The sequence below is a fragment of the Antechinus flavipes genome, chromosome 2 (assembly GCF_016432865.1).
Source record: "Antechinus flavipes isolate AdamAnt ecotype Samford, QLD, Australia chromosome 2, AdamAnt_v2, whole genome shotgun sequence".
NCBI lineage: Eukaryota > Metazoa > Chordata > Mammalia > Dasyuromorphia > Dasyuridae > Antechinus > Antechinus flavipes.
In genome coordinates, this window is record NC_067399.1 from 439,485,382 (window position 1) to 439,498,952 (window position 13,571).

At 34.1% G+C, this 13,571-nt stretch overlaps 1 protein-coding gene across 1 annotated transcript in view; it reads right to left on the minus strand.

Moving 5' to 3' along the window:
• Positions 1–13,571, minus strand: part of NCOA6 (nuclear receptor coactivator 6) — a 70,702-nt gene that overhangs the window by 37,243 nt on the left and 19,888 nt on the right. The window contains 3 exon segments of the mRNA XM_051979164.1: positions 2,457–2,579; positions 8,894–9,049; positions 12,126–12,407. Of these exon segments, the coding sequence (XP_051835124.1) occupies positions 2,457–2,579; positions 8,894–9,049; positions 12,126–12,360 (514 nt within the window). The 5' untranslated portion in view covers positions 12,361–12,407.

The following is a 13,571-nucleotide window of genomic DNA, read 5'->3' on the forward strand; positions in this document are numbered from 1 at the left end:
AGATCCCCAAAACAGAAAATATTAAAACAAAAGCATTGAATGGATGATAATTTATTATATGTAAGTATTGTTCAGTTGTTTCAACTGTGTCCAACTCTTCATAACCCCATTTAGGGCTTTCTTGACAAGGAAGTGGTTTGCCCTTCCTCTTCCCCCTCATTTTATAGATGAGGAAACTGAGGCAAACAGGATGAAAGGACATGTTCAGGGTCTTATAGCTGAGCTGGTTTTAAACCCTTCCTAACTCTACCTCCAGCACTCCATCCACTGCACCACCTAGCTGCCTTATTTCTAACTGCCTATTTACCATCTCAGGCTGTGTATCACAAAGATCTCCTAAACTCAACATGTCCAAAAATGAACTCATCTTTCTTCCCAAACCTCCTCTCTTCTTTCTAACTTCCTTATGACTGTTGAAGGTATCATCATTCTTTTTTTTCTTAACTGTTTATTTATTTTTCATTTTTTAAAGCTTTTTATTTTCAAAATATATACCTAGATAATTTTCAACATTCACTCTTTACAAAACTTGTGTTCCAAATTTTCTTCTCCCTTCCCTACCCCACCCTCTCCCCTAGACAGCAAGTAATCCAATATGTTAAACATGTATAATTCTTCTATATATTTATTTCCACAATTATCATGCTACACAAGGAAAAAAATGAAAAAAAAAAAAAACCCCAAAATGCAAGCAAATTACAACAAAAAAAGTGAAAATACTATGTTGTGATCTACACTAGTTCCCACTGTCTTCCCTCTGGGGGCAGATGGCTCTCTCCATCACAAGACCGTTGGAAGTGGCCTAAATCACCTCACTGTTGAAAACATCCATCAGAATTGATCATCGTTTGATCTTGCTGTTACTGTGATACACCATCATTCTTCTAGTCACCCAGGTAACCAACCTAGGGATTACTTCTTATGTTTAGTCTACTGCCACGTTCTGACATTTCTATGTCAGATCCTGACACTGTTACTACCCTGACATGACTTTATTACCTTATATCTATACTATTCCAATAGATTGGTAGTTGGTCTCTCTACCTCAAGTTTCTCCTCAATCCAATCAATTCTGAGCTAATATATCAAAATGATCTTTCTAAAATGCTGATCTGACCATGCTATCCCTTATTCAAATCAATTCCAGTCACTTTCTATTCCCTCCAGGATTAGATGCAAAATTCTGTTTGATCTCATCTGGTCTCCTACTCTTCATTCATGATGCTCCACCTCCCAGCTATAGACATTCTCCTCGAACGAGAAAAAGATGTAATTTCCCTCATCTTCACCTCCTGGTTTATCTGATTTCCTTCTTCAAGTCTTAGCTCAAGTCCCATCTTCTGTAAAAAGTCCTCCTAAATCTTAGTTCCTTCTCCATTTTATCTTGTGAATATCTTATTTGAAAATAGTTCTTTACTTATGACCTTTCCTATTAGACTATGAACTCCCTGAAGACAGAGATTGCTTTTGCCTTTCTTTGTACTTGGGTGCTTAACAATTTTTTTTTTAACTTGAATTGGTTATTTGCCCTCAAAAATAAACTGCTAAAAATGTTTCACAGGGTCCAAAAAATGCAGGGGAAAATTTATATAATATGATGCAAAATGTAGCAACAAGAAAACAATATATATACAATGACTACAAATATATAAACAGAAAGATTTAAGAATGAATGCTGCAAAATTATATAGAATAAGTATGGCGCCAAAGGAGATATGAACACACCTCCCCACATACACCACTCCTTTATAGAGAGGTAGAAGGTCCATTGATGTGGTAGACCACAAATTTCCAGACTTTATCAATGCATTTATTAGTTCTGTTGATTTTTTTTCTCTCTTTTTAAAAAAAAAAAAATTAATTGGATATGGGATGGTTTTCTAAGAGGAAAGGGGATACTGGGGAAAATTTTGGTGTGCTAAACAAATAAAAAATACTAATAAAATTTATTTTAAAATCAAAGTAAAGAGTATACAAAGAGAGTAGTTTTATTATATGGGGAAAAAGAAGGATAATGGGGAAAATTTTGGTGACATTTAAAAACAAAATATATCAATACATTTTTTTGGGGGGGAAATCATGTCTTTCATATAGTCACATGTGCATAATATATACTAATACATATGAAACAGAAATTTCACTACAAGTCATTCAGCTGAATTATATGACAGACTTGTTTGCTTTCTTTCTCCCAAAAAAAGACTTGTCTGTTTCTGTCTGGCTTGTTAACTAAATTACATTTAGTTTATTTCACTAAGGTTACTGAAAACTGACAACTGGTTGTTTCTTAAATCAATTATCTTCACAATATTGTCAAAAACATTACATCAGATGTTAAATAACATATTAACATTCTTTTCCTCCTGTAAATCAAAGTCAACCAAAAATGAGTCCTAGAAAGTTCAAGTGACTACTTAACATAATGTTATACTTAATTGTGATAAGTTAATTCTTACCTGGACCGCCTGCCATGGGAAATCCTGTCTCCATTCTAACAGAATTCCCAGCTCCCATGGGGCCATTCATTCGAACATCTTGGCTTCGATTTTGAGCCAGAGCCAGGTTGATTGCACCTTCACCTGAAAAGGGGAACCAGGTTGAAAAAAGGAAACTATTTCAATGACAGTAAACAAACTTTCAAAGATAATTCTAAGAATTGGGTCTTTCCCAACAGATTTTACCATACAATCCTAATTGGCTAAATAGTGATCATTTCTATAAAACATGAAAACTGGGCAACCAGATGACAAAACAGATAGTGTTCTGAAGACTCCTCTTCCTGGGTTTAAATCTGGCCTCAGACACTCGCTAGCTGTGTCAGCCTGAGTAAGGCACTTAATCCTGTTTGCCTCATTTTCCTTATCTATAAAATAAGTTAGAAAAAGAAATGGCAAACCATTCCAGTATTGCTGCCAATAAAAACTGAAATGGAGTCGTGAAAAGTGGGATATAACTGAAAAGTAACACAATGATAACTAGACAAGAGAGTATTAGGGACAAGGACTCAACTGTTTTCCAGGCAATTTAAAGTCCCAAAATGTTGCCAAGAACAATAATAAGTTAAATAACTTGCCCAGGATCACAATGGCAGTATGCGACAGAAACAGAGATAAGACTTGAAGCCAGGTCTTCCTAGCTTGAGATTGGCTCTCAGTCCATTCTGCCATCTTGCCTTTACACAAGTTAGTATTGTATAGGAGGAAATACTAGAATTCAGTATCATATAGCTCCTTCTAGAACCCTGATCAAAGGAAGTTACTTACCAGAAATACCATTTTGTAGTAAAGCTACTTCTCTTAGTATCTTAGCCCTTTCCCAAACAGAAGGAACCATGTCTTATTTAAATTCTCCTATGGGTTTAGCATGTTGTCCTGTACACAAAAGTTACTAAATACTTGTTATTGTTATATAAAGATTACATAACCAAGTCTTACTATAATGCGGCCAACAATATATACCATAGATGGGCAGTTAAAATGATACTCCAATATGAGTAAATAAATACATTCAGCCCAGGACAATGTCAGAAAAAAAATCTTCATGTAAACATAGGATAGCTATGTAGCATTAAATAAGTTCTTTCTAATTCTCCAAAGCAGTATATGATGAAATTAAAAGGGAACTTGACAACCAAAAACTGAAACCTGAAAACATTACATAAATGTAAATACCACAAAACTTGTCCAAAAACAAGACAATTTACTATCTACCAAATAGAACAGTCAGGTAAGCAAACATTTCAACAGCCCAGTATAGTGTTAAATAGCAGTTTTCATTAAACATAAAAAGCAAAACATTAGGTCCAGCAAACTTTAAAACTTTAAAAATTGGCTTTTAAAATTAGTGACAGCACTGATGAGGAGATAGCTACAGTATATACAAAATTAACACAAATATGTAAGATCAAGAAAAGGCCTTTTCTCAATGGTCAAAAGATATGAATAGTTCTCAAAAGAAGAGCAAACAATTAACAACTTATGAAAGACTGCTCCAAATTACCAATGAAAAACTCAAAGAAAAAATCTGAGATTGAACCTCAAACCAAAGAAATCACAGATCATGTCTTAAGACAATTATAGAAAAATAAGCATACTCATATACTTTTAGAATTGTGAACTGGTCTAATCATTCTGGAAATCAATTTGGGATCATACAAAACACGTCACTAAAACTCTCTAGGCCTTTTGGCTGCACATATATGGCAAAGAAGTTAGTTAGAAAAGCTCCATACAGGACATGTATACATATATTATATTTAACTTATACTTTAACATATTTTACATGTATAGGTCAACCTGCCATTTGAGGGAGGGGATGGGGGAAAAGAGGGGAAAAATTGGAACAAAAGGTTTTGCAATTGTCAATGCTGAAAAATTACCCATGCATATAACTTGTAAATAAAAAGCTATAATAAAAAAAAGAAAAAGAAAAAAAGAAAAGCTCCATATACAGTTGTGAATGAATCCAACCATTCTGGAGAGCAATTTGGAATTACTAGGCTTACACCCCAAAGAGATACTAAAGAAGGGAAAGGGACCCACATGTGCAAAAATGTTTGTGACAACTCTTTTTGTAGTGGCTAGAAACTGAAAATTGAATGGATGCCCATCAACTGGAGAGTGGCTGAGTAAATTATGGTATGTGAATGCTATGGAATATTATTGTTCTGTAAGAAATGACTAGCAGGATGAATACAGAGAGACTTGGAGAGACTTACATGAACTGATGCTAAGTGAAATGAGCCGAACCAGGAAATTATTATACACTTCAATAACAATACTAGATGAGGATCAATTCTGATGGATATGGCTCTCTTCGGCAACGAGAGGATCCAATTTAGTTCCAATTGATTAGTGATGAACAGAACCAGCTACATCCAGTGAAATAACACTGGGAAATGAGTGTGGACCACAATATTCTGTTGTTGTTTGCTTGCATTTTTGTTTTTCTTCCCAGGTTATTTTTACCTTTCTAATTCTGATTTTTCTTGTGCAACAAGAGAACTGTATAAATATGTACACATATATTGTATTTATGATATACTTTAACATGTTTAACATGTATGAAACTGCTTGACATCTGGGGGAGGGAGTGAAGGGAAGGGAAAAGTTGGAACAAAAGTGTTTGCAAGGGTCAATATTGAAAAGTTACCCATGTGGAGTTGTGAGCGAATCCAACCATTCTGGAGAGCAATCTGGAACTATGCCCAAAAAGTTATCAAACTGTGCAGCCCTTTGATCCAGCAGTGCTACTATTGGGCTTATACCCCAAAGAGATCTTAAAGAAGGGAAAGGGACCTGTATGTGCCAAAATGTTTGTGGTGGCCCTGTTTGTAGTGGCTAGAAACTGGAAAATGAATGGATGCCCATCAATTGGAGAATGGCTGGGTAAATTGTGGTACATGAACGTTATGGAATATTATTGTTCTGTAAGAAATGACCGGCAGGATGAATACAGAGAGGCTTGGAGAGACTTACATGAACTGAAGCTAAGTGAAATGAGAGAACCAGGAGATCATTATATACCTCAACAACGATATTGTATGAGGATGTATTCTGCTGGAAGTGGATTTCTTCGACAAAGAGAAGATCTAACTCAGTTTCAATTGATCAATGATGAACAGAAGCAGCTACACCCAAAAAAAGAGCACTGGGAAATGAATATAAACTGCTTGCATTTTTGTTTTTCTTCCAGGGGTTATTTTTACCTTCTGAATCCAATTCTTCCTGTGCAACAAGAGAACTGTTTGGTTCTACACACATATGTTGTATCTAGGATATACGGTGACATATTTAACATGTATAGGACTGGTTGCCATCTTGGGGAAGGGGTAGAGGGAGGGAGGGGAAAAGTCGGAACAGAAGTGAGTGCAAGGGATAATGTTATAAAAAATTACTCAGGCATGGGTTTTGTCAATAAAAAGTTATAGTTAAAAAAAATAAAAAATAAATAAAATAAAATCACTTGACTGGGGGAAAAAAAAAAAAGGAAAAGTTACCCATGCATATGTTCTGTCAATAAAAAGCTATTTTAAAAAAAGAAAAGAAAAGCTCCATAAATATAAATATATTAAGAGCAGCACTATTTGTGCTGCAAAAACTGAAAATAAAGTAGAGGCTCATCAAATGGGGAACAAATTATGGCATATGAAAATAATATGTCACAAGAAATAATGCATAAAAAGAATTCAGCGAAGTAGTAGAAGACTGATGAAATGATTCAGTGAAGTAAATAGAACCAGGAAAATAATTTATAAAATAACACTGTAAATAGAAAGAACAAAAAGGACAAAATAAAGTTGAACCAAGCTTGACTCCAAAGTGTTTCACAGTTATATAATTTTATTAGAAGGGAGCTCAAATATTATCTTAGAGATACTTTCTTCCCAATATAGGAATTGCCTCTCTAATATCCCTGATAGTCACTTAATGTTTTCAGAAGAAATAAAATTTCTAGCTTCTAAGTATTTTCCATGAATCAGGTAAGCCTGATGGTTAAATTACTCTCTCCTTATGGCATTAATAGACAGATATATCCTGAAGCCTTTCATAATCTCTACATTTCGGACATTAATGGACTGCTTCTCAAACAATGGGATGTTTTAATGCATAAATAAAATAATAATGGCTCAGGCTAGAGGAACTGTCAGGACTAGGATCCTGAAAGTACACATATAAAGTGGGGAAGTAAGAAGTGTAAGTAAATGAATGACTTCCCCATTGCTCCCAACAATTTCACAAACGTGTGATAGGTTTATTTTTTTAATTGGAAAATGCCATGTAATTCTCTACAAAGGTTTGAATTCTGGGTCCTCAAGGAAAAATGTCAAAAAGGCCTTTCTCTACCTTCTTGTTCATTTCTAGCAGAGACAACCCAAACAGAATACAATCCAAAAATGGTCAACCTCTCAAGGTATAGAAGGATCTATCCAAAGGCAAAGGTGTTAAAGTAGATAACTTTTCAGGTCTCTCCCAGTTCTAAAATTCCAGATAATCATTACAGTAAAAAGACAAGGCAATATCCAGATGGAATTTGCCTCCTCTCTACATCAAATGGTGCCAGATATCATTTTTTGAAATGAAAAGATTTAATTAGATACTCAATGCTGAAGAAATTTTAACCCTTTGAACTAGTTATTTTTTTTAAATAATTGCTATATCTAGTTATAGCAATTATTAAAAAATATAGAAAAGGGAAAAAAAACCCATCTACCAAAGTAATATTTATTGGCTTTTGTACAAGAAACAGTTCATAGATGAAAAATAGGAGTTCCAAGAAATAAATCGTATGATAGTTTATCCAAATTTTCTTTCCAGGAAAATAGCCCCATCTTGTGGACAGAGAGAAGCACAGATGACTAGAGTTTAAAACATGTGACAACAACTATTTCTCTTCTTGCTCTTCCTTAATGAAGTTTGTGGCTATGTAGCCACAAAAACATGGTGCTATTAAAGCCAAGAAAGTTACTTTGCACTGTTCCATAGAGTCAAACCTGTGTTAGTCTTTGGGCTATTAATTACTACGTTTGTGTCCAATTATATAATCTCTTTGGAATTTAAATTTCCCTATTGTAAAATAAAAGGTTTGGATCAGATGATCTCTAAGGCAAAAGCTTCTTAAACTATAGGTTGTAATCCCATATGACCCATATGGTGTCAGATAACTGAATATGGGAGGGTCACAAAATTATGATTTACTATCAGTAAATGTTTGATTTGTGTACCAATTTTATAAACCTATATACCCAAGATTACATAAAAATTTATTGGAGGAAAGAGGGTCATGAGCAGAAAAAGTTTAGGAAGCCCTGCTCTAAGGTTCCCTGTAGCTCTAAAATTTTTGTGAGCCAATCTAAGGCTCTTAATTACAAAGAAGATAGAAAAGAAAGTGAGTAGAACAACTAGTGCAAACCCATCCTCCATTACTAAAAAAAACTGAATGTTTTTCCATACTGATGACATAATCAATAGTTTAATTCTGTGTATCCAGGAAAGTACATGTTTACTAAGGACTGCTAGAGGGATACTGTGACTTGCCTACCAAAGGTGTATCTCTACTACAGGAGCAACTCTTTTAGCAGAGCCTGTCTGAAATTGTTATGAATTAGAAAATATGAAATTAAATGTGAATTAAAAGAAAAAAAAAAACAAGTTCTCCTGCTTTCCAAAAAAAGGAAGGAAATCATAAACATATAAGTATGCTAAAGCTAGAGTCTTTTCAATTAGTAAAATTCCAAAGTACCCTAACAAAGTTATTAAAGCACTAGTTCCCAATCTTTAGTCATAACTCAAAGTCAGGTTGCCAAGAATCCATAGCAAGGTTATGAATGATTCTTAGAAAAAGACTTTTCCCCAATGTTATGCCAAACATAGATTAGGGAGGACGGGAAGTGACAGTTTTAAGGAGAGGATTATTCCCTCAGCCATAGCCAACATGATGGCAGCACCTCGTCCTATTAGCACAACAAAAATGGCCACCACCATCTGTACTATTTGACTGAATCCTCGGGGATGGTAGAACAGAGAAGGGGGAGCAAGTGACCCAGGGTTTGCTGCACACACCCTAAAGTTAGAAAGCTATGTTTATATCATGACAACCATTGTTATATCCATGAATCATGACTCACAAATGCAGTAAGTTGGATCCCAAAGGGGACTGGGTAGCAGAGTGACAAGACAGCACCAACCTCAACCCATCTTCCACTCTTAGCTGCTAAAACAGGAAACACAGATTGGTTTATGATCTGGCCATCATTCAACAGGCCTGACAATTATATAATTTAAAAATATCTATAAAGCCGCTCCAATATAAAATACAGGCTTTCCATTTCTGGTGATTCCTACCACTGCCATAACTGAAACTACCTACATGAGCAAATGGCAGAGCAAGATACCTTCAATCTGAACGGAGAGAATCCCTAAGTCCCGGAGTTGCTGGTTGTTGTTCTGAGCCAGAATTCTTAACCGTTCTGCAGCTTCCCGGGGGATGCTAAATGTAACACGGACACTGTTCCAAGGTTCCACCTTCTGTACTTTGAGCTTGTTGGAGTCTTGGTTAAAAGAGAAACAGAAAAAAGCGTGTCAGCCATGGAATGGAGCTCACTATGCTCTTCCCGGCTATCTCCAAACAGTGATGCCTGCATTCTAGTCATCATCCTTGGCTGTCCAATTTTGCCCTTCAGTCTCTTGACCTTAAGAGATGACTGTTTCCCCACCTCGTCTGAAATGAAACCTCCATGCAATATTGCCTCCTATGTGCTCCCAACTCTCCCTTTCTAGTTCCCTTTTATGGCTTGTCTTTCTCCATAAATTGTAAACTCCTTAACATCAAGGACTAGCTTGCTTGCTTGTACTTGTAACTCCAGCATTAGCACAGTGCCTGGCACATAGAAATACATGCTCTGTCTGTTGATCTGGGTAAGTGAGAAAGCTCGTGACACTTCTTCCATTAAGCTATCATCCAACTTCATCATAAAAAATCTTCGCTGCAGTACAGAAAACTTCAGGAGCAAGAAAGGTTAAATTATTACACTATATTATCATTATAGTACTTAAAGTAGAAAAAAAGTAATGCCAAAAGGGAAAGGACTATCCCAACAAACTAAGTTTTGTTATTGGACTATACTGACTATATATATATATATATATATATTTTTTTTTTTTAAGTGCAACTTTCTCCATTGAGTCTTTCCTCATTCTTCAAATTAGAATTATTTCTTTCCTGAGACATCACATAGCACTTTCTACTTCTCATGCTCTCACCATGTTCTATTAGGTTTTACAGTTATTGCATACAGGCTATATATTACATATATATTTTCTTCCCCTATTAAATTATAAGATGACAATAGGGGTCATGATTTATTTTATCTTTTTACTTTCTCCAATACCTAACACTGCTCTGTATCCAGTAGGCATTTAATAAATGGATAAATGAATAATGCATTTTTCAATTAAGATAAACAGCAAGTATTTCAAGTTATTACACACAAAAGTCTACAACTCAGACATTATTAATTCATACTCCCAATCTCTCTAATTATTCATTCATTCATAAAAGTATTAAGCACTTGAAACGTGCAAGGCACACAGAGATATAAAAACAAGATTAAAACAACTTCTATCTATAAGGAACTAATACTCTATTGGGGAAAACTAATATAAACACAGAAATATAAACTCTGTATTATACAAAGTAAATGAACAATTTTTAGTGGATTACTGAAGATCAATACAATCCAATACAATGATAAGACCCTAGATTTGTCATGTAACCTTTTTAAGTCTTAGCTTCATAAATAGTAAATGGGGGATAATCATGATTGTACTGCCTACCTTACAGAATTATTAGCAAATCTCTCTGCCTACTATAAAACATTAGTTATTATCATTAATGAAAATCAATTTAGTTCAAACTAAGTACACAAATTGAGGAGAGTGGGTAAAATAAAATAATAATGAAAGGCTTAAGAGAAGAAAGAGGGACACATGGTGAAGGCAAAAAAGTGAATTCTTAAGACAAGTTTGGAAAAGAAAAAGTACAAATAAGCAAAAACATGTCGAAGTGATAGTACAAAAGCAGAATTGAAAAAAAGGATTAAAGGCTTCACCTAGACAGTAATGAGAGTGAAGGCTGGAAAGATGAAATATATTGACTCCCAGAATGTTAGGTTCATGAATTTAAGAGTCGATACAAAGAATGACTCTAGGTTCTTGACTGGGAAATAACAGATGGAAATGCTATCATGGCATAATAGAAATAACAAAGGATGAAGAATCAGGAAACCTAGATTCTAGTCCAGACTCTCTACTATTTCACTGCATGATTTTGATAAGTGACATCCTTTCCCTGAACCTCAGTTTCTTCCTTTCTATAAAATGTAGGCATGGAGTAAATGATCTCTGAGGTTCCTTCCAGGTTTTAAGTTCTGTCACTCTCAGACTCTAAATCCTAACTGTAATTGGAAGACCTTCCTACCCTTAGCCCTACCATAGCTGGTTCAATGGGGGTTCTAATAAAGATAATATATTTTAATGCATAATCACGTTTCAGGTTAAGAGTTGCGCTTCACAACTTCTAAGATTGCTTCTAATACTAGAGTTCTGTGATTCTTTAGAAAAGAGCTCTGGTGGGCTAACTGGAAGAGACTGATAGGGGCTCTTTAAGTGTTTGTCATTAGGTTTGCTGAATTAGAATAAAATCTTAGGCAAAACACTCTCCTGGTCATTTCTGGCTCCAGGAAAGGCTTTCAGAATATAAGTCTTCCAAAAAGCATTCATTTAACTCTCTTGAAAAAAAGATTCAAAGATTTTCAGATTTAGCATACATTTACGCAAATGTAAGGGTCATTCAGAAGTAGGGTATTGCCTAAAAGCATTTTCTATTTTAGAACAGCACCCAGACCTAATGGTACCATTTTATATTTAGTCACTTTATAATATTTCTTAAAATCACCAAAAAAGTAGGATTCTATATCTTAATAAACAAGGTTAAATGAACAAACTTAATATGATGTAACAGCTGCTTTGTGAATAAAAAGGTCCTTGGTGTATTACATACCACTTTAATAAATGTGACTTACAAATATAAAGTTCTGAATACATGTGCTAGAAAACTGCTAAAGAAGTTAGTTTAAAGCATCCAAATTCCTTGAAAAAAGATTTTTGTCTCCTAAAAAATAAATTAGGACTACAGAAAAGTTATTTCGGATTATAACAAATCAAAATTTGGGATAATTTTGAGAGGATATACACTAAAGTCTGTCTTAGCACTAGAATATTAATAGTATGCACAAAACTTCTGGGAAAATTTTAAGTTAAGAGGACAAATTCTTTTAGTCCTCTTTAGTGTGTAATGATAATTATATTAGCTAAATGCTAATTATTTTTATTTAGTAAAACATATTCTAGGGACATTAGACAAAGCTCTTAGCTTAGTTACAATTTCCTAATTGAAAATAACATATCTTAATTTCTTTTTAAAGTTGTACAATTCAGATTTTTTTTTTTAATACTAATTCAAACAGTGCTCCAACCTGAGTTACTCCTTTACTTTTGTCAATGGCTTTAACTATATATAATTCAAGACAATCATATAACCACTAAAAGACACTTAAAGCACATTACCCATGTGTAAAAGACTGGGAACATTTTCCAATATGGTATCCAATTTCCATTTCAAGTCTGTATCATCTATGTTTCCTTTGAAAGCCATAAAGATAGTAGAATTCCCCAAAATACTGTCATGTTTTGAGTCATCATCTTCCAATCCAGAGTCAAAATCCAACTCTGAATCTTCCATTGTTGGTGAGTACAAGGAAGTATAAATATCTTCTAAGTTTGGAAGGTCATCCAAAACCATGGTGATGATTATTCAGAACAAATACACTAAACAGACAGAGAGGCAACCTTTTAAAAGAGAGGAAAAAAAAACAAAACAAAGTTTCTAATAATGCATACATTATAATGCACACTTATATATTTCAGCTGTATCCTATGGTTCAATTAACAAGAAAGGCTGCTCCCTCTAAAAGATAGAATTTTAAAATACACTTTTTAAATCGGGATATCCTAGCAGGCATAAAAATAACAAAATCAGAATCAGGCATAAATAACCCTTCCTTCCCTATCAATAAAAAGTAAGAAGACTTACAGGCATGAAATATTATTTGAACATACTTTTAATTTATTTAGTTTTACTTCAGATTTTCTTTATTATAAAGAAGGGCCTGGAACTAGGTGATATATTGGCAAATGAGCAGTATAAAAAGTAAAAGCAATCAATAAGACTTTTTATTTTTTTAAAGAGTTCTTTAACTTATATGAAGTGATTCTAAGTGAAATGAGCAGAACCAGGAGAACATTGTACACAATAATAGCAAGATTATGTGATGATCAACTATGATACTTAGCTCTTTTAAACAATGAGGTGATTCAAGATAATTCCAATAGACCTAGGATGGAAAATGCATTAGCATCTAGAGAGAGAACTATGGAGACTGAATGTGGATCAAAGCATACTATTTTCACCTCTTTTGTTTCTTTGTTGTTTCTTTTTTGTGGAAATATATTCAAAAGGATTATACATGTTTAATCAATTATCAGACTGCTTGCGATCTTGGGGAGGGGAGAGATAAGGAATGGAGGGAGAAAATTTTGTAACACAGTCTTACAAAAATAAATGGTGAGAACTATCTTTACATATATTCATAGAAAAAATAAAATACCCTGAGGAATAAAAGAGTATTTTAAATTTAATAAGAATATTTCCTTTTATTCCACTTTGTGTAACTCTCACAAACATATGGGATATAGGGCAGGGAATGAAGGAATGGTGAGGGGATAAATAAGAATTAAGCTCAACTCCACGTTAGATTGATCATGTATCTAGCACAATATATATCTTATCTAGGAAATATTTATGTATCTGAAACACCAATCTATATTCCTTCTTCTAGTCTACATATTATGTTAGAAAGATAAATATTTACTGAAGAATGGATAGAGAAAGTAATTCAATGATATAATGAATTATCCACTATTGGATGTCTCAAAAGTTACTTGGATAGTATT